Source organism: Pteropus vampyrus, unplaced genomic scaffold, assembly GCF_000151845.1.
Source record: "Pteropus vampyrus isolate Shadow unplaced genomic scaffold, Pvam_2.0 Scaffold244, whole genome shotgun sequence".
Lineage (NCBI taxonomy): Eukaryota > Metazoa > Chordata > Mammalia > Chiroptera > Pteropodidae > Pteropus > Pteropus vampyrus.
This window is the reverse complement of record NW_011889025.1, coordinates 594399-619123: the sequence shown is the minus strand read 5'-3', so window position 1 is coordinate 619123 and position 24725 is coordinate 594399. Positions and strand designations below refer to the sequence as shown.

Sequence of the window (24725 nt, the reverse complement as noted above, 5' to 3'; positions counted from 1 at the left end):
AGAGGGACAAAAGAATTTTATGAAACTGAAGCTCTCTGTCATGCTCTAAGAGTCACAAGTTAGTAGTAATAAAGAGAAAACATCAGGATTAGAATAGATTACTTGCGTGTTTTGGTGCTATTTGAGAATAAGTGAATTTATTGGCGAGGATAGAATTTTGAGAAGAATACTTTTATGTATGAGGCGAATATTTATATTCTACTTATTAACGTTTTTAAAAATTTTAGATAATCTAGTGTATAGAACTGAAGAGACCCCAATTTATAGTGTCTTTGAAATAGTAAACAGGTAAAGTCAGTGAAATTAATTATATTATAAAGTAAATATATCCATCATACATAAGGCTTACATAAGATGTTATACACAGGGTATCTTCAACTAAAGACTGTCTCAGTGTTGGTGTATTCTTTCCAGATCATTGAGCATTTTGCTTACCTTATAGGAAACCATGGATAGAATTTATAAGAATGTTATGAGCAAAGTCCAAGAGATGAATTATATTCAGAAAACTCTGTTCAAGATAGGGTATGACTACAAACTGGAACAGATTAAAAAGGGATATGATGCACCACTTTGTAATCTGTAAGTACATTTTATAGTTTGAGCCTCTAATCTTTTTGTGTTGTGTGTGTGTGTGTGTGTGTGTGTGTGTGTGTGTGTGTGTGTGTTTACATCTGGAAGTTAAATAAGTAAATGGTAATTTAATTTAATTTGAACATCACCACCATGATTATAAAGTTGAGTTTCTCTTTTATTTACTTTGAAGCCTCATTGCTTATATAGCAAGCAGATGACCCTGAACTCTGATCTTGGCAATTTAATGAATTTTAATAATAGAATAAATATTTAATATTTAATTATAAAATGTGGTCTCAAGAAGAAAAACTAGAATACACTTTTTTAGACTTTTTTTTAGAATAGGCTTTTGAATCAAGACATTTGAGTTTAAAATCTGTCATTTCTAACTTTAAAAAGTGATTTTTCAAGTTTATTCTGCATGAAGGTTTCTGATTACTGTTTTCATAAAATATTGTAGTAAGTATATAACAGTTATTTTATTTTTTATTTGTTTTATTTTTCAATTATAGTTGACATTCAGTATTATTGTATATTAGTTTTGGGTGTACAGCATAGTGTTTAGACGTTTATATAATTTATGAAATGATCCCTCTGATCTAGTACCCACCTGGCTCTATACATAATTATAATATTATTGACTGTATTCCTTGTGCCGTACTTTACATCTCCGTGACTATTTTGTAACCATCAAGTTGTACTTCTTAATCCCTTCCCCTTTTTCACCCAGCCCCCCAAACCCCGCCCCTCCCATCAGACAACTATCATCAGTTTATTCTCTGTATCTATGAATCTGTTTCTGTGTAACAGTTACTTTAAATGCAGTGCTGGGGCATGGAGATAGGGGAGCATTTTTCACTGGAAGGGAGATTAGATAGATGCCGAAATGTTTCAAAGATAATTTAAATTTTTTTTTCCTTTGACATCATCATTTTCATTTACCATATGTCAAAGCAATTTCCTGACAGTGCACTTTTTTGGTGTTTTTAAGAATTTATCTGGCATTTTTTTCAAGGCGTTATTAGTTGTTGCTTTGTTAACTTTTCATTATCACCATGCTTTTGAAATTTAGATGTTTCAATTGAAGTTTAGAAATCTTCCCAGAGCTTATAAATTAGTGTGTTTCCAAGAATAATGTATACATGTACTAAAATAATTTATCCCTCCTTTTATTAAGGATACTATTTAAAAAGGTGAAGGCTCTGCTAGGAGGGAATGTCCGTATGATGCTGTCCGGAGGGGCACCGCTGTCTCCTCAGACACACCGATTCATGAATATCTGCTTCTGTTGCCCAGTTGGGCAGGGTTATGGATTGACGGAATCATGTGGCGCTGGGACAGTTACTGAAGGTAAACATTTTTAATGTGGCAAATAATCCTATATTAGTCACTACTCATAAAGCCCCTTTGCATTACTTTTAGGAACCATGATCATTTTATGCCTCTTAAGTAATGTCAGGATTTAATGCAAACCTGCCTAGTTTTAGTTTTAGAAAGTTTTAGTTCAATATCATATGTACTCTTTATTTTTAAGCCTTGTAAATATTTATGCCACATTGTGAGTCCTCAAAATTCTGTCACCTTGATTCTTTAATCTTATTTCTCTAAATGATTGCTTCCTTGGAGAACTGCACTCTTAGAATAAACTATTACTTTTCTGCTCCCTTACAAATCTATATATTCCTGCCCTGACCTCTTGTTTGCTTTCTCTTCTGTTATTTCCAACAGCCTATAGCAGGATTTCCCAGCTTTGGCATTATTGAAATTTTGAACCAGATAATTCTTTATTGTCGGGGGCTCTCTCATGCATTAGAGGATGTTTAGCAGCTAGGTAGTAATAGTAACCCACTCCCCCTGGTTGTGATAATGAAGTATCTCCAGACATTGCCAGATATTGATATCCTCTGAGGGGCAAAATCACCAGCTTTTGAAACAGTGGGCATAGAAAATTTTTTGGGGGTTAACCTACTTTTGCTTTAAACTTATTGTGTCCAAAATTAATGCCATTATCCCAAACTGTTTCTCCATTGCTGAATTGTTTGTGACAGTGCTGTTATCATCTTCAAAGTCATTCAGGACATTAGCTTTGAAGTCCTCTGATCATTTTTAATATCTTTAACTTTCATCATATCGTTCTATTTCTTCATTAGATCACTCCCTCTCCTACATGCCACCTTCAGCATCCAACCTTTCATTGCTTCACACTGCTCTGAGGTAACAACAGCCTTTCAAATGCTGTGTCTGCCTCCCTTATATCAGTTCTGATCCTGTATACTTCTGTTAGACACATCCACCTCAAACACTGCTTCACATCTGGTGAGCCTAGCTTTCAAGACAGCTTTAATCTGGCACCATTGTTCCTACCCATCGTTGTTTTCCATTTTTTCCACATTTGTATACATACCTGGCTCTCCTCTCCAGACAAAATAATCTTCTCACCCTTTCTCATACATGCATTCTTGGTCTCACCTTTCTGTATTTTCTGTTCTGTTCTCTTGGAATACCCTTCTTCCTAACTGGTCATAGCCATCTCCAAATGTATAACTCTTCAATTAAGTCTCCTCCATCTATTTTATTTTACATAGATCTTTCTAGTCTCAGGTACTGTGGTGCTTACCATCAGTGCCATGCAGTTTAGTGTTTAAATGTGCTCTAAATTGTTTCACATGCATTTTTTTCCCAGGTAGTTTGTTTGTAAGCTCATTGAGGGCAGGGTCTCCTTACCCGTATGTTGCCCTCACAATATTTAATAGTGCTAAGTACATAATAGGGTGTTGATAAATACTTGATTATTGCTGGCAATAATCACAAATTCCATTTAAAAAAGGTCATCATCATCATCTTCGATAATAGCAGCTAACATTTATTGAACAATTTATTTTTGCCAAGAGGTGTTAAACACTGCTATGTATCATCTCATTTCATTTGCACAAAATATTTCTATATAAAATAGAGTCTGTTACTATCCCCATTTAATAGATGAGGAAATGGAGGCTTTGAGAGGTTAAAAAACTTGTCTGAGTTACACAGCCAATCAATGAGTGAGTGGTAGAGAAGGATTCCAATCAAAATCTGTATTATCAGAATCCTAGGTAGGTAATGCTGGAGCCAGCTTTCCTATTTATCAGAGATTTTTATATTTAATTATCTGAAATAAAACCAGGAGGAGCAAAGATGTTGTAACGACATTGGAATCAATTACACTGTTGAAGTTTTCATATTGAAAAATATGGTACTTCTTTCACTATGGCTTATTCTTTTGTCATCTTTCAGAATCTGGCTATAACTCCAACATTCCTCTTATCATGTTGGTGCAAGTCTGGAAAGTGGTATGCTAATATCTTTGTTGCTTTTTCCCTCGTAGTTACTGACTATACTACTGGCAGAGTTGGAGCCCCGCTTATTTGCTGTGAAATTAAGCTAAAAGACTGGCAGGAAGGTAAGAATTTTACAAGTGCTAGTGATTCTAGATATGCTGAAAACCACTGTGAGCCTCATGACTTCCATTTCTTTAAAGTATTAGGTCGTCTGTTGTTGCTTTTTCCCAGAGCTTTCTTTTTCCTCAGTTATATCTTTAGGTTAAGTTTCCAAGAGGAAAAGAAAACCTCTAGAATCTAGGCATGCTGATTCTGAACTTGGGAATACTTGATGGTAAAGAGGAAAAAAAAAGTAGTGGGGATAGAGTGACTGGTCAATCTCTCTCTCTCTCCCTTTCTCTCCCTCCCCTCCCCTCCGCTCCCCTCCCCTCTCCTCCCTCTCTCTCTCTCTCTCTCTCTCTCACACACACACACACACACACACACACACACACACACACACAACTTCTTAGATCTTGACCCCAGCAAATATTTTCATAGTGGAGACTTAACTGTTCAGCTATTTGTATAATCGAATTTTTATATGTAACTGTAAAGGCAAGCTACTTAGAAGAAACCTGCACTATGCAGACATTGATGTAATCCTTTTAACATATCAGCTGAAGACAAAAGGAAACCAGTCTTCCTATGATGAAATTGTGAAAAATACTAAACATATACATTAACTGCAAAATATATAAATAATTAACAGCCTAGCCTTTCCAAATAAAGGAAGAATAATTAAAATTTAAGATTTTAAAGGAGAATATTCACAGACTGAGAATTTGAGGGACCAGTTACCTTATGGGACATCATTAAGTTGGTCAGACCCAAGAAAATGAATAGTCTTTGTCTGACATAAACTCAAAGTTTTTAACAGTGTTTCTCTTATGTGACTTTCTTATTATGTGCATTATTGTTGATACTTTATGAGCAAATAACCATTCCTGTTTAAATACCACATTGAAGAGCCAATTTCATTCCATAGAGTTTTATATCTTGGGAATAAGTCCTCCTTTATCTCATGATAATGCCCTTCCAATTTTAGAATGAAAATCTGAAGAAGATATAGCTAGTATGCATCTTTGTGTATTGGGCATCAGCTTTAAAATTCATTATGAGATGGGTTATTTACTAGGTAGTGGAATCAGAGAATTTTGCCATTAATTTTCATTTAATGATTTTCTCATTGTACTTCAATGTCAATTTTCAGGAGTGGATTTATTTTTGGACATGTAATTTATTTGGAGGAATCTTTGCCTTATATAATAGGAACTATCTTAATATTTTACATAAAATTGGTTTTGTCATAATGAAATATTGAATAGTTTTCCATTTAAAAGAGCATCTCGACCACCCAAGATGGTGTAGAAGGTAGATGCTGTACACATCTCTTGTGACTACACCAAAATTATAATGAAATTACAGAGCAACAATCACTGGGAGTCGACTGAGGTCTGGCTGAACAGAAGTCATACAACTGGGGACATACATAAGAGGTCACCTCAAGGCTGATAGGATGGTAGAGATGCGAAATGGCCTGGTCGAGAATCGAGAGGGTCATCTTAACTGCAAAGCCCTTACCCTTTCCTGAAGAGCAGGGCTTCCAGGTCCCACACTGGGCTCCCCAGCCCAAGGTTCCATTGCTGGGAATAGAAGTCCCCACAACTTCTGGCTGTGAAAACCAGCGGAGATTGTGGCTGAGTGAGACAGAGGGCTACGGGTGTCACAGACATTCCTCTTAAAGGGCCCAAGCCCGCACTTCCTCACTGACAGACTCACTCACTCTGAGTTCCAGCGCTGAGGCAGCTGCTTGAGGAGCACCAGGGACTTAACTGGAAGACAATGAGTTGTCGGGCTTCAGTGCGAGGGCTGGAGGGGTGGCTTTCTCCCAGAAAGAAGTGCTGGCAATATCCATTGTTCCTTGATTGAGCCTTTCCCGCTCCCTGTGTGCCGACACTGGTGGTTCCCGTACCTGAGTCTCCATCAACTTGTATAACACAGGTCATGCCACCCAGGTGATTCCCTGAGACCTCATCCCATCTCTCTCAACCTGTAAACCCACCCAAGCTGCCTCCGGTGGTTTATTCCATACAAATGCCTTGTCTTGGCTCTCACTGCTGACTTTCCTAAAATCTCTCAAAGGCTCACAAAACCCAGACAAGCAGTATCTAGCCTCAGCATGCTTTATACGTCTTGCTAAGCAGCACCAACTCCAGCACTAGCAGCAGCCTGCCTCAGTTTCTGGCTTGGCCTCTCGAGTCACCTATAAACCCAGCACAGTTGGCAGCCATTTGCGGATTGCTCGAAGACTCTTACCAAGTGGCCCCAGAAGTACACAGGCTACAGCTGAACTTGACCTGCAGCTGGGCCCCTCCCAAGAGGCCCTTGGGCGGGCACACCCAGTGGCCTGCTTCGACTTGCGATGGAACCTGGCACCACCCAGGGGTGCATCTGAGGAGAACACACCCAAAGGACAGACTGGGCAGGCACCAGAGTCTTGCTAAAGTGAGTCCTGCTCTGCAGGGTCAGCCCCTCACCGGCCAATCCTCACAACCAGTCAGCCAAAAGGTCAATCCTTTCCATCGAAGTGTAAATAGCAACTAAGGCTCAACCACATCAGGAGGGCACACACAACCCACACAAGGGACACACCTTGAACACCTTGCTCAGGTGACCAGAGAAGACTGTGCCACTGGAACCCACAGGACACCTACTCTACTACATAAAGCCACTCACTAAGACTGGGAGATTTAGGGGCCCTACATAATACATAGAAACAAACACAGGGAGACAGCCAAAATGGGGAGACAAAGACACATGTCCCACATGAGAGAACAGAACAAAGCTCCAGAAAAAAATCTAAACAAAGTGGAGACAAGCAATCTATCAGATGCAGAGTTCAAAACATTGGTTATAAGGATACTCAATGAACTTAGGGGAAGAATAGATGAACTCAGGGAGAACTTTAACAAAAAGATAGAAATCGTAAAAATGGAGATGGAAAACAACATAAAAGGGAACCAGTCAAATGAAGAATACAATATCTGAGATGAAGAGTACATTAGAGGGAATCAACAGATTGGATGAAATAGAGGATTAAATCAGCAATTTAGAGGATGGGGTAGCAGAGAACACTGAATCAGAACAGCAACAGGAAAAAAGAACCCAAAAAAGGAGAATGGTTTAAGGGGCCTCTGGGATAACACCAAGTGCAACAACATTCGTGTCATAGAGATATCAGAAGGAGACGAGAGAGAGAGAGAGCAAGGAACTGAAAATCTATTTCAAGAAATAATAACTGAAAACTTCCCTAACTTATTGATGGAAGTAGACATAAAAGCCCAAGAAGCACAGAGTCCCAAACGAAAAGAACCCAAAGAGGCCTACACGAAGACAGTCATCATCAAAATGCCAGTGATTAAAGACAAAGAGAGAGTCTTCAAAGCAGCAAGAGAAAAGCAATTAGTTACCTACAACGGAGCCACCCATAAGATTGTCAGCCAATTTCTCAACAGAAGCTTTGCATGCCAGAGGGCGTGGCACAAAATATTCACAGTGATGAAAAGCCAAGACCAATAACTGACCAAGATTGCTTTATCCAGCGTAGCTATCTCTTAGGATCAAAGGATAGATAAAGAACTTCCCACACACAAAAAAGCTAAAGGAGTTCATCACCACCAAGCCAGTATTACAGGAAATGTTGGAAGGACTTCTTTAAGAAGAAGAAAAAATTACGTATCAAAAATATGAATAAAAAATGGCAATAACTATATATCTATCAACAAGTACTTCAAATGAAAGAGAATTAAATGCTCCAATCAAAAGATAGGGTGCCTGAATGGATAAGAAAACAAGACTCTTACATATGCTGCCTACAAGAGACTCACTTCAGATTGAAAGATACACACCGACTGAAAGTAAAGTGATGGAAAAGGATGTTTCATGAGGGACCAAGAGGGTATTATGCTGAGTAGAGTAAGTTAGATAAAGAACAAAATAAACAGAAACAAACTCATAGATACAGAGAACATTTTGAGGGGTACCAGGTGGGGGGGGGTCAGTGAAAAAGAGGGAAGGGATTAAGAAGTTCAAATTGGTAAGTTATAAAATAGTCATGGAGATATAAAGTATAGCATAAAGAATATATTCAGTAATGTTGTAATAACTATATATGGTGTCAGATGGGTACTAGATTTATTGGGATTATCACTTTGTGAGTTATATAGATGTCTAATCACTATATTATACATCAAACATAATATTGTATGCCAACTATAATCGAAAAATAAAAATTATTATTTAAATAGAGCATCTAACAGCTGAAGGGAGTCCTGCTTTTAATCCTTTTATGATATAAAAATCTAATCAGCATGTCATTTTATGAGTTCAGATTTTTGTATACTTTCCTTAAAGTAAGCTTTATTTATTAATAAACAGGTAATGAATAGTAATCGAATATTTTAAGTTATTGTCAATTCCTTTAATTTTTAAAGTCAAGACTGGCTAAAAGCCAAATTAAGAAAATAAAATGTCCTTTCTGCTCCCCATAGTTGCCCTTTCTCTCTCACTTAATGGCATTGCTTTTGGTGGGCATTTACTACCTGTTCCCTTTGATTAAAATCTCCTTAGGATAAATCTGAAATGCATTGATATTAGCATATTATTAATTTACTTATAACAGCTTCCAGTATTATCCTTCTTGTGGGTAATTTTACCTTAACAGAGTTCTGTCAACCATAAGCTTTAATTGGTTCTAAGTGTGAAATTTTAATGGTCATGACAAGGTTTAGGATGGATGGTGGTTGGTGATTATCACTCAGCCTTCCCTGGTACTCCTGAAATCACAGTCACCCACTATCCTCACATAAATCTCAGTAAATACAAACTAATATTCTCCTATAAAGTGATGTACAATTTGATCAGCAGAAAAAGATTAGCAGAAGACCTTTAAGAATTAATGCAAGTAAATTTTGTTTTAGAACAATAACTCATTTTGATTTAATGACTTCCAGGTGGTTATACAATTCATGACAAGCCAAACCCAAGAGGTGAAATCGTAATCGGTGGACAAAATATCTCCATGGGATATTTTAAAAATGAAGAGAAAACGGCAGAAGATTATTCTGTGGATGAAAATGGCCAAAGGTGGTTTTGCACTGGTGATATTGGAGAATTTCATCCCGATGGATGTTTACAGATTATTGGTCAGTGTATTATTATTTTATGATTTCCTTGGTTTTTGCAACTGCGGCATATACAAAAGGTGATATTGGTCAAGTCATTAATAGGGTTGATGATTCCATTGGTTTAAAGTTTGGGCAAGTTATTTAACTTATGTCTGTGCTTCTCCATCTGTAAAATAGGGATAAGAATACTGACCTGGTAGGATTTTTATTAGGATTAAATGAGTTGACATATGTAAAATGGTTAGAGCAGGGCAGTGCCTGTACCTTAGTAAGTGGTAGCAGCAGCAGCAGCAGCAGCAACATTGAGGTTAGGGAGGATGGGCAGGAAAATAGCACATGGGTAATTAGAATACTAAAATTGTTCATAAGAAGTATATTTTTTGGTCAATAACATGTGGTTCTGTATAATAGTCTACTGTAACATACCCTATTCTAGGCCTTCCTCACCATTTACCTCCCCACACCAAGGGGCAGTGTAGACATTGTTTTCTCTAGTGTCCATTTATATGGCTCTAACTAGCCCTGAACCTTAGAAAATTATAGCATCAATCCTCAACATTAATTTGCTCTGAGAATGTTCATTGGTTTATCACTGCCCTTATTGAGCCTACTAAAATATTAAGTCAAAACATTACTCCAAATGGTCCTATACTATTCACTTTAATCAGGTAAAAGTTAAGATAAAAATTTGGCTAATTGATAAGGACCACTATGTCAGGTCCCAGTCAGATCCTTTTCAAGCCATAAAATTTCCTCAGTTATATTTAAATCTGTCTCTGTACCCATATCTGACCTGAATATAGTTAGAGATTTCCAGGGACAATTGGTTCTTCATCGAGAAGTTTGATTTGCTGGGGATATTCCCAGGAAACATGGTTCAATCTAGAACCAATAACAGCTTCCCTTTTTTCATTTTTTTTTTTTGGCATATAGAGTGGGTTCCCAGGCTATGGGTAAGCGAGTCAGCACTCCCATGATGATTATTTATGCTGTGCCAGCATGTTCTTAGAACACTGTCATTTTAACAAGATAATGTCAAATATGAAAAATGAGGAATTAACATTTATTCACCATGTTCTGTATGTAAACACTGTATGTATGAATGTATGAGATAGGCTAAATGCCTATATGAGGTAGGCATCATTACCCCTGATAAAATTGAGTATTGGAGAAGTCAACTGACATACCTAGGATCACATAGCTAGTAACAGGCAGAGCTGTCATTCAAATCTAATGCTCTAAAGTCTTTGTTCCTTCTATTAACTTCATTATAATGTTAAAGATTATAATAAGATATTAAAGCTTTCGGTATAAGGTATAACATTTTATCCAGTACTTCTTTAACTAGGCATTTTCTTTTTTAATTGATACGTCTGGGCAAGCATTATGTTTAACAAAATTTTAGAAATATCTTTGTGAATAAAGATTAAGGCAATAATATTGAAAGAAAATCAAAATTGTACAGACTGTAATAAAATGGATGATGGATAACTTTTCATGACTTAACAGATCGTAAGAAAGATCTGGTGAAGTTACAAGCAGGAGAATATGTATCTCTTGGGAAAGTGGAAGCTGCACTGAAGAACTGCCCACTTATTGACAACATCTGTGCTTTTGCTAAAAGGTAATTTTAAAAGTTAGATTTGTGTTTCATATACTTAAAGAAAAAATGGGAAATTTTTTTGATTATATTTTATCGTAAGGGAAACATCAAACTCTCATCAGAGTTGGGGAAGGCTATACATTCCCAAAATATACATTCTTGAGTTCATCAGCTTGAAGATTATATGAGATAATCCGATATTTTAAGTATTTATTAGACACCTACTGTGTTTTGCTAAATACTTAACTGTGCTACAAAAGTTATTTCATTTAACATCCATTAACAACTGAGACTTAAGTAATTTTCCCAAGAAGGTAACACAACTAGCATACATTTTCTAAATAAAAAAAAACCTGAGCGATTGAACCATTTTCTTTATATTTTAATATGGTTTCTTTTTATGGGCTTTATTACTTCCTTTAAATTTTTTAATTGTAAAAAAACACAAGATAAAATTTATCATTTTTTACCATTACAGAGTGTATAGTTCACTAATATTAACTATTCACACTGTTGTACATCTAATCTCCAGAACTTTTCATCTTGTAAAACTAAAACTCTATAACCATTAAACAATCTCCATTTTTCTCTCCCCCTAAACCCTGGGCACCACCATTCTACTTTCCGTTTCTGTGAATTTGCCTACTCTAGATACCACATATAAATAGAATCATACAGTATTTGTCTTTTTGTGACTAGCTTATTTCACTTAGCATAATGTCCTCAAGGTTCATCTATATTGTAGCATGTGTCCGAATTGCCTTCCCTTTCAAGACTGAATAACATAGAATTGTATGTATAGAGATTGGATTTTGTTTATGCATTTATCTATCAATGGATAACTTGGGTTGCTTCCACCTTTTGACTTTGTGAATATACTGCTATGAACATGGATATGCAAATACCTCTTTAAAATCCTCCTTTCAATTCTTTTGGATATATACCCACATGTGGGATTGCCAAATCATATGGTAGTTCTATTTTTATTTTTTGTGGAACTCTCATACTGTTTTCCATAATACAGCACCATTTTTACTTTTACACCAGCAATGCACAAGGGTTATAATTTTTCCACATCCTCACCAACACTCATTTCTATTTTTTCATAGTAGTCATCATAATGGGTGTGAGGGGATATGGCTCCCTTAATGATTATTGATGTTAAGCATTTTTTATATGCTTGTTGGCCATTTGTATATCACCTCTGGAGAAATGTCTAGTTAAGTCCTTTGCCCATTAAAACATTTTTTCTTTTATTTTCAATTATACAATACAGTGTTAGCAAGTATATTCACTATGTTTTACATTAGATCCTCAGACCTATTCACCTTATAGCTGAAAGGTCATGCTCTTTTATCAACTTCTCCCTTTTTCCTCCACCCCCAGCCTCTGACAACCACTTTTTTTTTTTACCTCTGTTTCTATGAGTGACTTTTTTTAATTTTAAGATTCTACATATAAGTGTTACCATGTAGTATTTGTCTTACTTTGTCTGGTTTATTTCACTTAGCATAATGACCTCAAGATTCATCCATGTCATTGCAAATGGCAGAATTTCCTTCTTTCTCATGGCTGAATAATACTTCATTGGGTACACACACACACACACACACACACACACACACACACACACGCACGCACGCACGCGCACACACACACACCACCACCCCCCCCTTTATCCATTCTTCCGTTGGTAGACACTTAGGTTGTTTCCAGAGCTTGGCTATTGTGACTATTGCTGTAGTGAACATGAGAGTGCAGATATCTCTTCAATATTCTGTTTTCATTTCCTTTAGATTTATACTGAGGAGTTGGATTGCTGGATTATATGGTAGTTCTATTTTACATTTTTTGAGGAACCGCTATACTTTTTTCCATAGTGGCTAAACCAATTTACATTCCCACCAGTAGTTTAGAAGGTTTCCCCTTTCTCCACATCTTTGCCAGCACTTGTTATTTCTTGTCTTTTTTTTTTTTATGATAGCCATTTTAACAGGTGAGAGGTGGTATCTCATTGTGGTTTTGTTTGCATTTCCCTAACGATTAGTGATGTTGAGTACCTTTTCATGTACCTGTTGGCCATGTGTATGTCTTTGGAAAAATGTCTATTCCATTTCTCTGCCCATTTTTAAATCAGATTTTTTTTTCTTTCTTTTTTCATTTTTCTTTTTTTTTTTTTTTTTTGCTATTGAGTTGAATAAGTTCTTTATATATTTTGGATATTAACTCCTTATCAGATATATGATTTTCAGATATTTTCTCCCATTCCATAGGTTGCCTTTTAATTTTGTTGATGGTTTCCTTTGCTGTGCAGTAGCTTTTTAGGTTTACATACTCCCACTTGTTTATTTTTCCTTTTTTGTCTTTGCTTTTTGAATCAAAATAAAAAAAAAAATCATTGCCAGGACCACTGTCAGAGTTTACTGCCTGTTTTCTTCTAGGAGTTTTATGGTTTTAGATCTCCATCCATTTTTTAATTGGGTTTTTTTGTTGTTGTTATTGAGTTATAGGCATTTATATATATTCTAGATATTAACCCCTTATAAGATATATGATTTGCAGATATTTTCTTCAATTCAATAAAAATAATAATAATAATTATTATTATTATTATTATTATTATTATTTATGCCTACAGCACTTGGTCTTCCTAGGTGTTCTCCCATCCAAGTACTAACCAGGCCTGACCCTGCTTAGCTTCCAAGATCAGACATCGGGCTTGTTCAGGGTGGCATGGCCGTAAACCATGGACCGTGGCTCCACTGGGGCACAAACCCAGGACCTTTTGCGTGTAAAGCAGACGTTACATTATGGAACGTTACATTATGGAGCCGCTACATTATGAAACCACGTCCAACATTTTTTATTTTTGTTGTATTCCCATTTATTTTTTGTTGTTGTCACCTGTGCTTTTGGTGTCATATCTAAGAAAGCATTGTCAAATTCACTGTCATGAATCTTTCTATATGTTTTCTCTTAGGCATTTTGTAATTTTAGCTCTTACATGTTTAGGTCTTTGATTCATTTTAATTATTGTATGTGATATAAAGTAAGGGTCCGACTTCATTCCTTTGCATGTGGATATCCAGTTCTCTCAACACCATTTGTTGAAGAGACTGTCCTTTCCCTATTGAGTGGTTGTGGCACCCTTGTTGAAGATCATTTGGCCATATATGCACGTGTTTGTCTCTGGGCTCACTATTCTAGTTCATCGGTCTATATTGTCTGTCTTTATTACTTCTTAATGAAACTGTAACAAATAAGAAATTATACATATATTTCATATATATAAATTCAAATATATGTATATATTTGAAACTAATCTGTACTGTATCCTCGAATATGAATAATTGTTCTCAGAGTTTTAATTTCTATTTTGTTTTATTCTCTAATTTTTTAGTGACCAGTCCTATGTGATTAGTTTTGTGGTTCCTAATCAAAAACGGTTGACACTTTTGGCACAACAGAAAGGGGTGGAAGGAACTTGGGTTGATATCTGCAATAATCCTGCCATGGAGGCTGAAATACTGAAAGAAATTAGAGAAGCTGCAAATGCCAGTAAGTAAAAAAATTGCTTGTCTATTGAAGTTTCTCACAATCATTTAATGATATCTTGTGCATTAGGCTCTTCAAGATGTCTATATTTGTTTTGTTTTCATAATAAAATACAGGATTTTAAAAACCTGTCTCTTAAATGTACATAATCAATTTCCACATTGGAAGGATTATTAAACCTCATATAATAGAGTAACCTATCTAGTTCTTTATTGTATGTTATAGCATCCCTGCTAAGTGGTCATGTAGGTTTGTTTGGAATGTTCACTCTTTGTTCTGATAGTTTATAATGATGTGCCCTTATGTGGATCTTTTATTGTTTATCATTGTATATACTTACTTGGTGTGGGCCTGTTCAATCTAGAGGCCTATGCCCTTCAGTTCTGGGAAATATCCATCTGTTTATCTTTTGTTTGTTTGTTTGTTTGCTCTTCTTTCATAGTTTTCCCCTTCGAAATTCTGCTTGTGTTTTTATCTGGGAATACTTTTATATGGCCATTGGACCTCCTGCTTTCAACATCTAATTTTATCTTTTTTTCGTTTGTTTTCTATCTCATCCTTTTTGCTTCATATTCTGGCAGAGTCCCTCAACTTTGTTATCTCTTCTGTCTTTTGCATTTCCAATTTCCAATATCAGAATTTTAATTTAAAGAGCTCTTTCCAGCTTTCTCAGTGTTATTTTAATAGCATCCTGTTGTTTCATGGATACAGTCAATATGTTTTCTCTTATTCCTTGAAAGATGTTAAAGGAATTCCTTTTATGAAGTTTTCTCCTGCTGCTGGCTCTATTTCCTCCAAGTTACACTGTGCTTACTTTGGTCATGGCCTTTCATATAACTACTGATCCTTTTATGTCCATTCACATTTGGGAATGAGGTACTGAAAACCTGTTTGGAAATATTACTGGGCTTCATTGCAAAATTATTCAAATGTAGTGTCTTGGGTCATTCCATTCTTCCAAAGAAACTTTCTCCATTCTCTTGCCTAGAGGATATTAGTCTGACTGCCAGTATTCTGGTAGCCAAATAGAAGACACTGGAAAAAGGCTGGGGGTGAGGCAGGTGGGTCTTACCTTCACTGAATCCTGTTTTCAATTCAGCTTTATCTTTTCCCTTTATTGTACCTAGTGTCCTTGAATCCAGAGTCTCTAGTTCAATTTTTTTTTTTTTAAATAAACCTGTCTCCAGCCTGGCTGGGAAAGGGCAAGATGAAGAACTGTCCTCTCAACAGGCTGGTGGCCAACCCTCCTGTTTTTGGTGTACCACTCATCTCTGTCTTCAGAGACATGGGCTCAGGAGGTTGCTTTGCTTCTTGTGAGCTTCTCGTTAGCAGTTAGCTTTTAGCTCTCTTGGCCCCCAATCAGTTACTGCTAGTCTGTTTGCTTTTGGTCTTATAAAATTTTGTTGAAGTCTCTCATTCAGTGTCCTCTTTATCTCTTTTTCGTTTTTTCATTGTGGTTAATACCTTTTTAATTTTTAAAATGATTTTAGACTGTCTAAATTATTTTTCCAAGGGAAGCAGAGATAAACTGTAATTTTCTTGTTTAATTGGAAGCTGTGAACCTAGTTTTAATCTGTTGGTTTCCATACTAAAAAAATAAAAGAATCATTGTTCTGATTATAGCTTATCTGTATTCATTATAAATATTGGGCAATATGAAAAGTTATAAAGGAGGAAATAAAAATCACATGATAGTTATTTTCGGGTGGTGACATTACATTCTGATATATCTACACACACACATACATACATACGCACACATACTTTACATATCAACATTATGGATATTTTTCTAAGTCAGTAGTAGATACAGAATTGCATTATCATTTTCAGTAGCGAAATAATATTTCAGTATAAGAGTATACACCTAAGTCCCTGTCGTTGGTCTTCTAGGTTGAGTTCTACTTTTTACCCCTACTGTAAACAAATATAACATATCTTGTATACTCAATTATTTTTTTATGTAGTGATTTTCTTAGTATGGTTCCCTAAAAATGGAATTTCTGAGTAAAAGGAAATGTGTATTTTCAAGGCTTTTCTTTATGTTGTCAAATAACTCCCTCTTTCTCCAGAAGAACTAGGCTAGTTTATGCTCCTGTCACAGATACATGAGCACACCTATTTCCCTAATCAGGCTACTATTTTTTTTTTTATTTTTTAAATTAACTACTTAGATTCCATTTTGGTTTAAAAATATAGTTTGTAATATTAATTAGCATGTTGAAGTTGAAAAACTAGTTTTCCTTAAGAATATATTTTTTTCATCAAGAATATTCTTATAGTCAACTCTGGACACTGTAAAGTTATTTAAATAACAGTTGCATATTAACATAATCAGACTGAAAAGTGAGTTACTATATATACTTAAAGACAGTGGCTTAATTTTTTTTCTTAAAGATGGTTTTGTTAATTATGGTATTATTAATATAGCACACTTTTTATGTTACCAGGCTGCCAGAATTGTCATTGATATAAATCCCGAATTTTTCTTTAAAGGTATTATTTCAAAAAGTATTTTAGCCAATAGGCTGTTATTCTTAGTAACTTTCTGAATTTACTAATGGCATAGAATGTGACTTGAGTAATTTGCCATTGCATATCTAACTGTGTAAAAGCAATAATGGGAAAAGTCAAGCTGGATCACAAACAGGTGGAAAATGGAATAAAATTCTAGGACCCACTAGGCCCCTATATAACTTTCCTGTGTTTGGAATGAGGAATGAAATTGAACATTTCACAATTTGGATAATGAACACTAATCATGAGCTAAATGTATAAATTATAAGCTTTTCTGTGCCACAAAAGATTTATGGCAACCTTTTGCTTGAAACTGTAATTTCAGAGAATTATGCCAAAAAGTATAAAATAGCCTTGATTGTTTTCAGGTAATTCTATCTGAAATCATACATATTTTATAGCATTCTTCTTCATGTTTTAAATATAAGTATGAGGTGTAGGTAGTATCATAAAAACATGAAGTACAGAATCTTTTGGGAGTGATTTGACAACTACCAATGGCTAGAAAAATTGACATTTGCTGCCACCTACCAGTCAAATTGCATAAGGTTCTAGGAAATTGAGATAAAATGCCACATGTAAAATCACTTTTCTTTTTTCTTCCCCATATTCTTTCTCACTTGTTGGCAATTTGTCCCATTTATAGAAAACTGCATGATTGCTTTTTGTGGTACCAGATAATGTTGAGGGTTTCCCAAAATGAAATCTTTAATGTAGCTTCTTTTTTGGGGGGTGGGCTTTAAATAATAATTTAGTTAATAAAGTGTAAATATAGAAACTTATAAATATGCTTAATTTGCTTGTGCGCAACTTAAATGATGTGCCTGCCTAGTCCCAATTTTGTCAATGTTTCTGGAATAGGACCTGTGTAAGTAGGGAAATTAATATGAAATAAAAGGTTTTGGAGCCAAATCTGTACCTGACAATTTAACAGTTTCCTTGCAATCCAAATATGACCTTTGGGTATAGATAGGCTTATTTTAGGCATCTCTGCACAACTGAGGTGTATCAACAGAGTGGCTATGGTTTATTTGAACAAATTTTTGTTCTTTCCTATTCAGGCATTGCTTTTAGGAAGTTGGTTCTAAGTAATTTGAGAGATTATTTTTCACACTTAGCTTTATATTTTTCTCTCATTTTAATAAGAAACTCACAATTCGACCTTGCTCTCATAAAACTCAGGCTAGTATTAAAACAAAAACTTCCATGAATTTGAATTTTTTGTGCTTGTTACTGAAACCAGTTTCTTTCTAAGGTCACTTGGCCGTTAGCTGTAGTTTTAAAACATGTAGTCGTTTGCTTCTTCAGAATTGCTGTTTTAAATAATTGGACATAAAGTAAAGCTCATCTGTAGGTTAACATTAATATTAATGGGCCTTTAGAAATTTAAGGATGAGCTTATATTAATAACAGGTAACTTGATCAAATGTAATTTATTGAATTTAAAATTGAATATTGTACTAATGCTTCTATATCCCTAATCCCTACTTATATTTCCTTCATGTGTTATGTTGTCTACCTCAAATACAGTATTGCTGCATCTTATACCATCTAAAAGTATGAAATTCACAATCCCCTTTTTTATTCTGACTTGAATGTATAATAAAGCTTATGAAGGACAGTTGTCTAGAGGATTTGTTTTCTGTAGAATGAATGAATAAACATGTATGTATTTACTGAGGGCTGTCACTGTAGCCCTATGGATGACAGTGAACAAAACAAACACTGCTTTCATGGAGCATACATTCTAATAGTTGAGACAATATGTGTTGGTGGTGAGTGTTTTGAAGAAAACATAGTGTAAAAGGATATAGAGAGACAAAGGGACTTCTGTTTTGTTATGAGTGGTCAGGAAAGTCCTCTCTGAGGAGATGGCATTTGAGTGGACAGCAGGATGAAGTAAGGAAAAGAAGTGAGCCATGCATCTACAAGGGGGAAGACCGTTCCAGGCAGAGGGAACATCAAATAACAAGATTCTGAAGAGGATCTGCATAGACCAAAACAATTCAACTGAAACAATTTAAATATACTTTGAGAAATATAAAATGAAATTGTAAGATAGTGGTATCATTATGTTAACTAACATATTATTAAATAAGTTTTCTTCATCACCTGCATCATCTAGGTAAATCCCACAAAATACATCCTACTAATTTTCTCTCTCCCATTCTCCACTTGCCCCAAACTCCCCCCACCTACTCCCTCTCATTTCAGTGAAATTGGAACGATTTGAAATTCCAATCAAGGTTCGATTAAGCCCAGAGCCATGGACCCCTGAAACTGGTTTGGTCACTGATGCTTTCAAACTGAAAAGGAAGGAACTGAAGAACCATTACCTCAAAGACATTGAGCGGATGTATGGGGGCAAATAAAATGTTGCTCTCCTATTTACAGTTGTGCAGGAGGTTGCCTGGTGTTTTTTCAGCTGTCTGTTAGAATATAAGGTATATTGTTTAAAGAAATGGTAGTAAAAATACCAAGTGATTAAGATAATTGTTAAGTCTACTTTAAGTTAGTTTTGTATAGTTCTAGTGAAGCTTAAATTGAAAAGTTATTTCCCTTTAGCTGTGTTATTAATTTTAGAGCAAAAATTTTGTTTTTAAAAATTAGCCTAAGATATACCTGTTTTCATAAGAGAAATATGTGATGTTCAACAAAATAAATTGGAGTTGGAGTAGAATGCAGTTTGAGGAAATTTGCAGCTTCTGAGGTCTATTGTCTTTCTAGTTCAGAAGAAGCTTAAATATCAAGCATGACAAAAATATGTATTAACACTACTCAAAGCAGAAGTGCTACAGGCCTTTAAAATTCTCTTGCAGCCATTTATCTTAAAGGAATAAATTCAATCATAATATAATATACAGAATCAAATTATACTTTGGAAGCCATCTTAGGATTCATAATTATTGCATAGGTTAGACATAGAATCATTGTAATACTGTGAATAATTACAGTTCCTGAAGTAAGAATAAAACAGCATAAACACCAAAAATATCTAGTAATATATTTAAAGGGAAATTGAACTGCTTTTTTGAAACTTGGAGGTCTGAAATCAGTAACTGTAATTATTTGAATGACTTAAGAGTATTTAAATACATTTGAAAAAAATGCTGAAAATTGTCTTTCTCTCTTCAAAATATAAGACTGAGACCAAGAGTAAAATAGAAGAAGTTAATCAAATTTTAACAGGAAGCATTTTCTGTTAGAAAAGGTGAGGAAACTATAAATGTTTAGAGTCAGGACCCTTGCACAGCCCTGAACCTGGGAGAGGATTTAAACTCTGAATTTATCTTTGATAACAGGGACTGATTTAAAATGTGCTCAAATTAAATTATACTTGTAATTTCAGGTCTGTTTGCTGTTGCTGACTGGATTCTTGAGCAATAGTTTATATTTCAGAAAGCCTTTCATTTTGCTTTAACTTTAGCAAAGCAGGTTGTGATGAATGACTTCTCCAATATCATGTTTGAATCTATGAATGATTAAGTAACTTGGTCGAGTTTGGGGAAGTTAAAGGGAAGAACACACTGTTACCACTGTTTTCCTGTTTGTGAGAAGAGTTTAGAAACTGGAAATGCCAGATTCAGGAAAAGGGAAGTTACTTAAAAAGGGACTGATTTTTGTGCAGTAACTTGGAGTATGGGCTTCTTTTTGAATCAGGGATTATATATATATCCCTGATAGATATTCACACTTGACCCATAGTTACTGTAAAAAGCAAAAATTATTAATACTGTTACTCTTTGCACTTTTTTCTTATTCACTATATATACACATATACATATACATATATATGTATACGTATATGTATATGTTGCTTACATTGCTTTGTACAGATGTGGGCCACCACTGCAACAAAATACATTCTTTTTGCTCTAAAATATTTATAATGAAAATATTTAAATGTTATGTATATGGTGATAAAAAAGAAAAAATCATCTGGTGTTGTTATAAGCAAGAATGAAGGTTTTGTAAAGATTTCTGTTCAGTGTTCTGCAGTGTAAAATTTGAGGTATGTTCTCCCTGCAGTTATGTATATGTGAGTATTCTCATTCTTCTCAGCTTGCCTTTGAAGAGTGAAAAAACATTATCATCAAGTAGACTACTATTCAGCTTCTGCTGTTTCTGGCCCACTGTTGATCCTTTAAAGATGATTTTCTTAGACTTTTTCACTATGCGATTTTTTCCCCCCACTTGGAATTGTGGTTTTAAACGTGCAAGTGCATGCATATTCACATATTTGCACCCCCACCCACTCCATCTCCCGAAAGCTAGAACACTGCCAACTAATCTGTTGTATAGGTCCTTTAGAAACACATAATTAACACTTAAGGTTAGGTGCTGCTAATTCTTTGTGAAAATCCAAATATTGTTTAGGGACCAGGGAGATGCCAATACCCCCTAATTTTTCATTAGGAAATATACATGTTTATGTAAACAGATCTTTCCATATTCATAGTGACTTTTCAAATATTTGAGCCTAAAGATTTTGATCCTACTCTTTTATACCTGTTTAAATCATTCACTGTTGTTATTACATGTCAGCTGGTCAAATAAAGTTGTACTTTAAAAATGTACTACAGTTATATACATTTCTAAGTTGAACATGTGTGACTTTTACATTAATTACATGGAAGTATCTTGCCTCCTTGATATTTGTATTGATTTTTTTCCCTCTAGAGTGAAGGTATAATTGTATGGCTTTTCAGAAATGAGATACAGATGACTGATTCAAAAAGTCAGAAATTAAGGACAGTAACATTTCTTTGATCATAAAGACTGATTAGTAATCCTCGCTTATATTTTCCTGATAGCATATGACAAATGTTTCTGAAATAAGCAGATGAAAACAGGATAAAGATTGTGTGGTATTTAGAATTTAGAGAGAAATATTTTAATTTTCAAATATAGTTACAAATTAGAATGTATTCATATTTGTACTTTCTGTTAAAATGCACGATTGCAGGATTGTTACTTAGATTTTTGTTTATTGTTGATGAAAAGCTTTGTTCTTGTTTTTAAGTTTGCACTCAAATCTTAAATAAATCCACCCATGTTATCAAGCTAGTTTGTGCTTAATTATATACACTGAGATAAAATCTGTGAGTTTGAAGACTATTAGTCAAGACATAGTCATGTTGTGTGGATTATTAGTAGGTATTAATAAATGACAACTGTTACCTTTAGGCTAATTAAAATTTAGGGGAGAAATTAGTTAATCTGCATTATGTGAGGGCATCTATAAAATAGTGTTAGAGCTCTGGAACCAGACTGCTTCCATCTGTTTCCTGGCTTTGCCACTCACTGGTTTTGTGACTTTGGGAAAGTGAACTAATATCCCTCAGCTGCATTTCTCCACCTAGAAAAGTGGAGTGGACTGATAAGATCTATCTCATAGCATGATTATGAGGTAACGTGAGTTAGTCCATATAAGGTGTTTACAACATAGTGAACTTATGTTAGCTATAATCATCATCATCCATCATCATCATCATCCATCATCATCATATCCAGACAATATTCATCAGTCAGGTTGTTTAACATATTGGCCAGCACATTCAGAGCCTTAAAGGATTGCCTGCCCCTGAAGACTTGGTGGAAACAGTTCTGGCTTTAGAGGTAAGAAGACCTGGGCTCATTCTATCACTAGCTTTGTAAACATGGACAAATCTCATAACACCATCTTAGCCTTAGTTTCTTATTCCCTTTATTAAAAAAAAAAGACCGGACTTCAAAAAAGATCACCTTTGCAAGAAGGGAAAGATGAAATGGTGGAAGAAATGGGGAATGTAATCATCCCTAAGGTCCATTACATCTAGCTTTAATATTGTAATTCTGCTGTCCTAGGTGTGTGTGTGTTTTGTTTTTTGTTTTTTTTTTTTTAATAATTATGCTCTCGGTCCCAAGTTTCCTGTTAAGGATATGAGGCTGTGGATGATGCCATAAGGAAGTGGAGATTCTACTAGGTACAGGGAGTCTGTCATTCTCATATTCCCTCTTTTTTTAGTAAAAAATCAGATTGTGCACACATAATTTAAAGCAATGCTTTCAAACTTTTCTATTGTGACCCACAATGCTGCACACTTACACTTACGTGTATATAAAACTATTTTAGGACAATGTTTATGTGAAAAATATTAACGAGATGCTCACTGACTTTATATTCTATCTCATTGATCTAAATGCTGGTTGTCACTATGAAATACTATTTTATACCCTTTAGGATGGCTATTATAAGCAACAACCACCACCAAAAAGTAACAAGTGTTATAATGAGAATGTAGAGAAATCAGAACCCTTGTGAATTGCTGATGGGAATGTAAAATGGTTCAGCTGCTGTGGAGAACAGTATGGTGATTGCTCAAAAAACTAAACATAGACTTACCATATTATCTAGCAATTCTACTTCTGAGTATATAACCCAAAGAACTGAAAGCAAGGACTCGAATAGATATTTGTAAACCCATGTTCACAGCAGCATTGTTAACAACCAAAAGGTGAAAATAACCCAAAATTTCTACCGATGAATGAACAAAATGTGATATATATACACAATGGAATATTATTCAGCCTTGAAAAGGAAATTCTGACATACTATAACATGAATGAACCTTTAGAAGATTATGCTAAATGAAAAGCTAGACACAAAAGGATAAATATTGTACAATTGCACTTATATAGTACTTACAGTGGTCACATTTTTCTAGAAACAAAGGTGGTTGCTAGGAATAGGTTGGGGTAGTGGAGAGTTAGTTTTTAATGGGTATAGACTGGGAAGATGAAAAAATGTTCTGAGATGGTGGTAATGGTTGCACAACAATGAAAATATTTAATGCCATTGACATGTATGCTTAAAAATGATTTATAGCAAATTTTATATACATTTTATCATAATTAAATGAGCAATTCTAATTTGCAGCCACAGCTGAGAACTGGTGTTCCAAATTAAAATGGGAGTATGTCCAGTAAAAAAAATGCTGGTCGTGACCCAAACTGAGTTCATGCCCCTACATAATAATGCTGTACAATAGAACTCTGTGAAGTTGAAAATGTTCTATGTCTCTACTATCCATCACAGTAGAGACATAGCCACATGTGGCTATTAAGCATTTGAAATGTTAGTGTGACTGAGGAACTGAATTTTAAATTTCATTTCAATGTTGGACAGCACAGTTCTAGACAGTTTGCAAGCCACAGTTTGGAAAGCATAGTTTAAAACGAGCTATTCTACAAAAGTCTGTTAAAGAAAGCCGTCCCCTGGCCTCAAACTCCCCATTTCCTCTGCCTCAGGCAACCACATTGAACTCTTAGTGGATTGTTTGGGTGTTTTTACTGCCTTGTATCTAAGTAATGTACTTGTATTGCTGTTTGTCAACTTTGTCATTATTTACTTACCTTACTATACACTTCTTATCCTCCCAATATCAGTGTGTAGTTAGATCAATAAGTGTTTAAATTATAATAACTATGCTACTCAGAACTGAAACGTGTAGTAGGAAAACTGATATATTTTCCTTTCCTGCACTTTTAATCCTACGGCACTCTCTTGCATTTGTTTGGTTTTCGATACTTGTCACTAAGAATTCAACCTCAGAGTCTCCGCCAATTATCTATATCTTCTCAAGACTTGCAGATAACAAGAATTTTAACAATTTCAACTTCTAAGGCCAATCGAATTCTGAGGTTTATTCTTATCTTTTGTATGGAAGCTAAATTTTGAACTACCAGTATTCTGGAGGAACATATACAAAAAGAAAGCTGAGGAGGGGGTTGTTTCTGTATTCATCATTCATACAATTGCTTAATTGCCCTGTTTTCTGTGTAATACCCCTGTGCTGTGCCCAATGCACTTCAGTTTTCCTGCTTCGATCTACTGGGGTGAGAGGAGGGGCGGGGCAGTCATCACCCCAGTGGTATGGATGAGAGAAG

The 24725-nt window shown here is 35.1% G+C and overlaps 1 protein-coding gene across 6 annotated transcripts in view; it reads left to right on the top strand.

The window, feature by feature from the left end:
• ACSL4 (acyl-CoA synthetase long chain family member 4) overlaps positions 1 to 21859 on the top strand; it is a 101593-nt gene extending 79734 nt beyond the window's left edge. For all 6 annotated transcript variants that reach the window (XM_011374325.2, XM_011374324.2, XM_011374326.1 and 3 more), the window contains 7 exons: positions 443 to 582; positions 1754 to 1926; positions 3941 to 4015; positions 8948 to 9139; positions 10631 to 10745; positions 14125 to 14282; positions 19011 to 21859. In XM_011374325.2, the coding sequence (XP_011372627.1) occupies positions 443 to 582; positions 1754 to 1926; positions 3941 to 4015; positions 8948 to 9139; positions 10631 to 10745; positions 14125 to 14282; positions 19011 to 19168 (1011 nt within the window). In that variant the 3' untranslated portion in view covers positions 19169 to 21859. The remainder of the gene's footprint in view (positions 1 to 442; positions 583 to 1753; positions 1927 to 3940; positions 4016 to 8947; positions 9140 to 10630; positions 10746 to 14124; positions 14283 to 19010) is intronic.
• The last annotated feature ends 2866 nt before the right edge of the window (positions 21860 to 24725 follow it).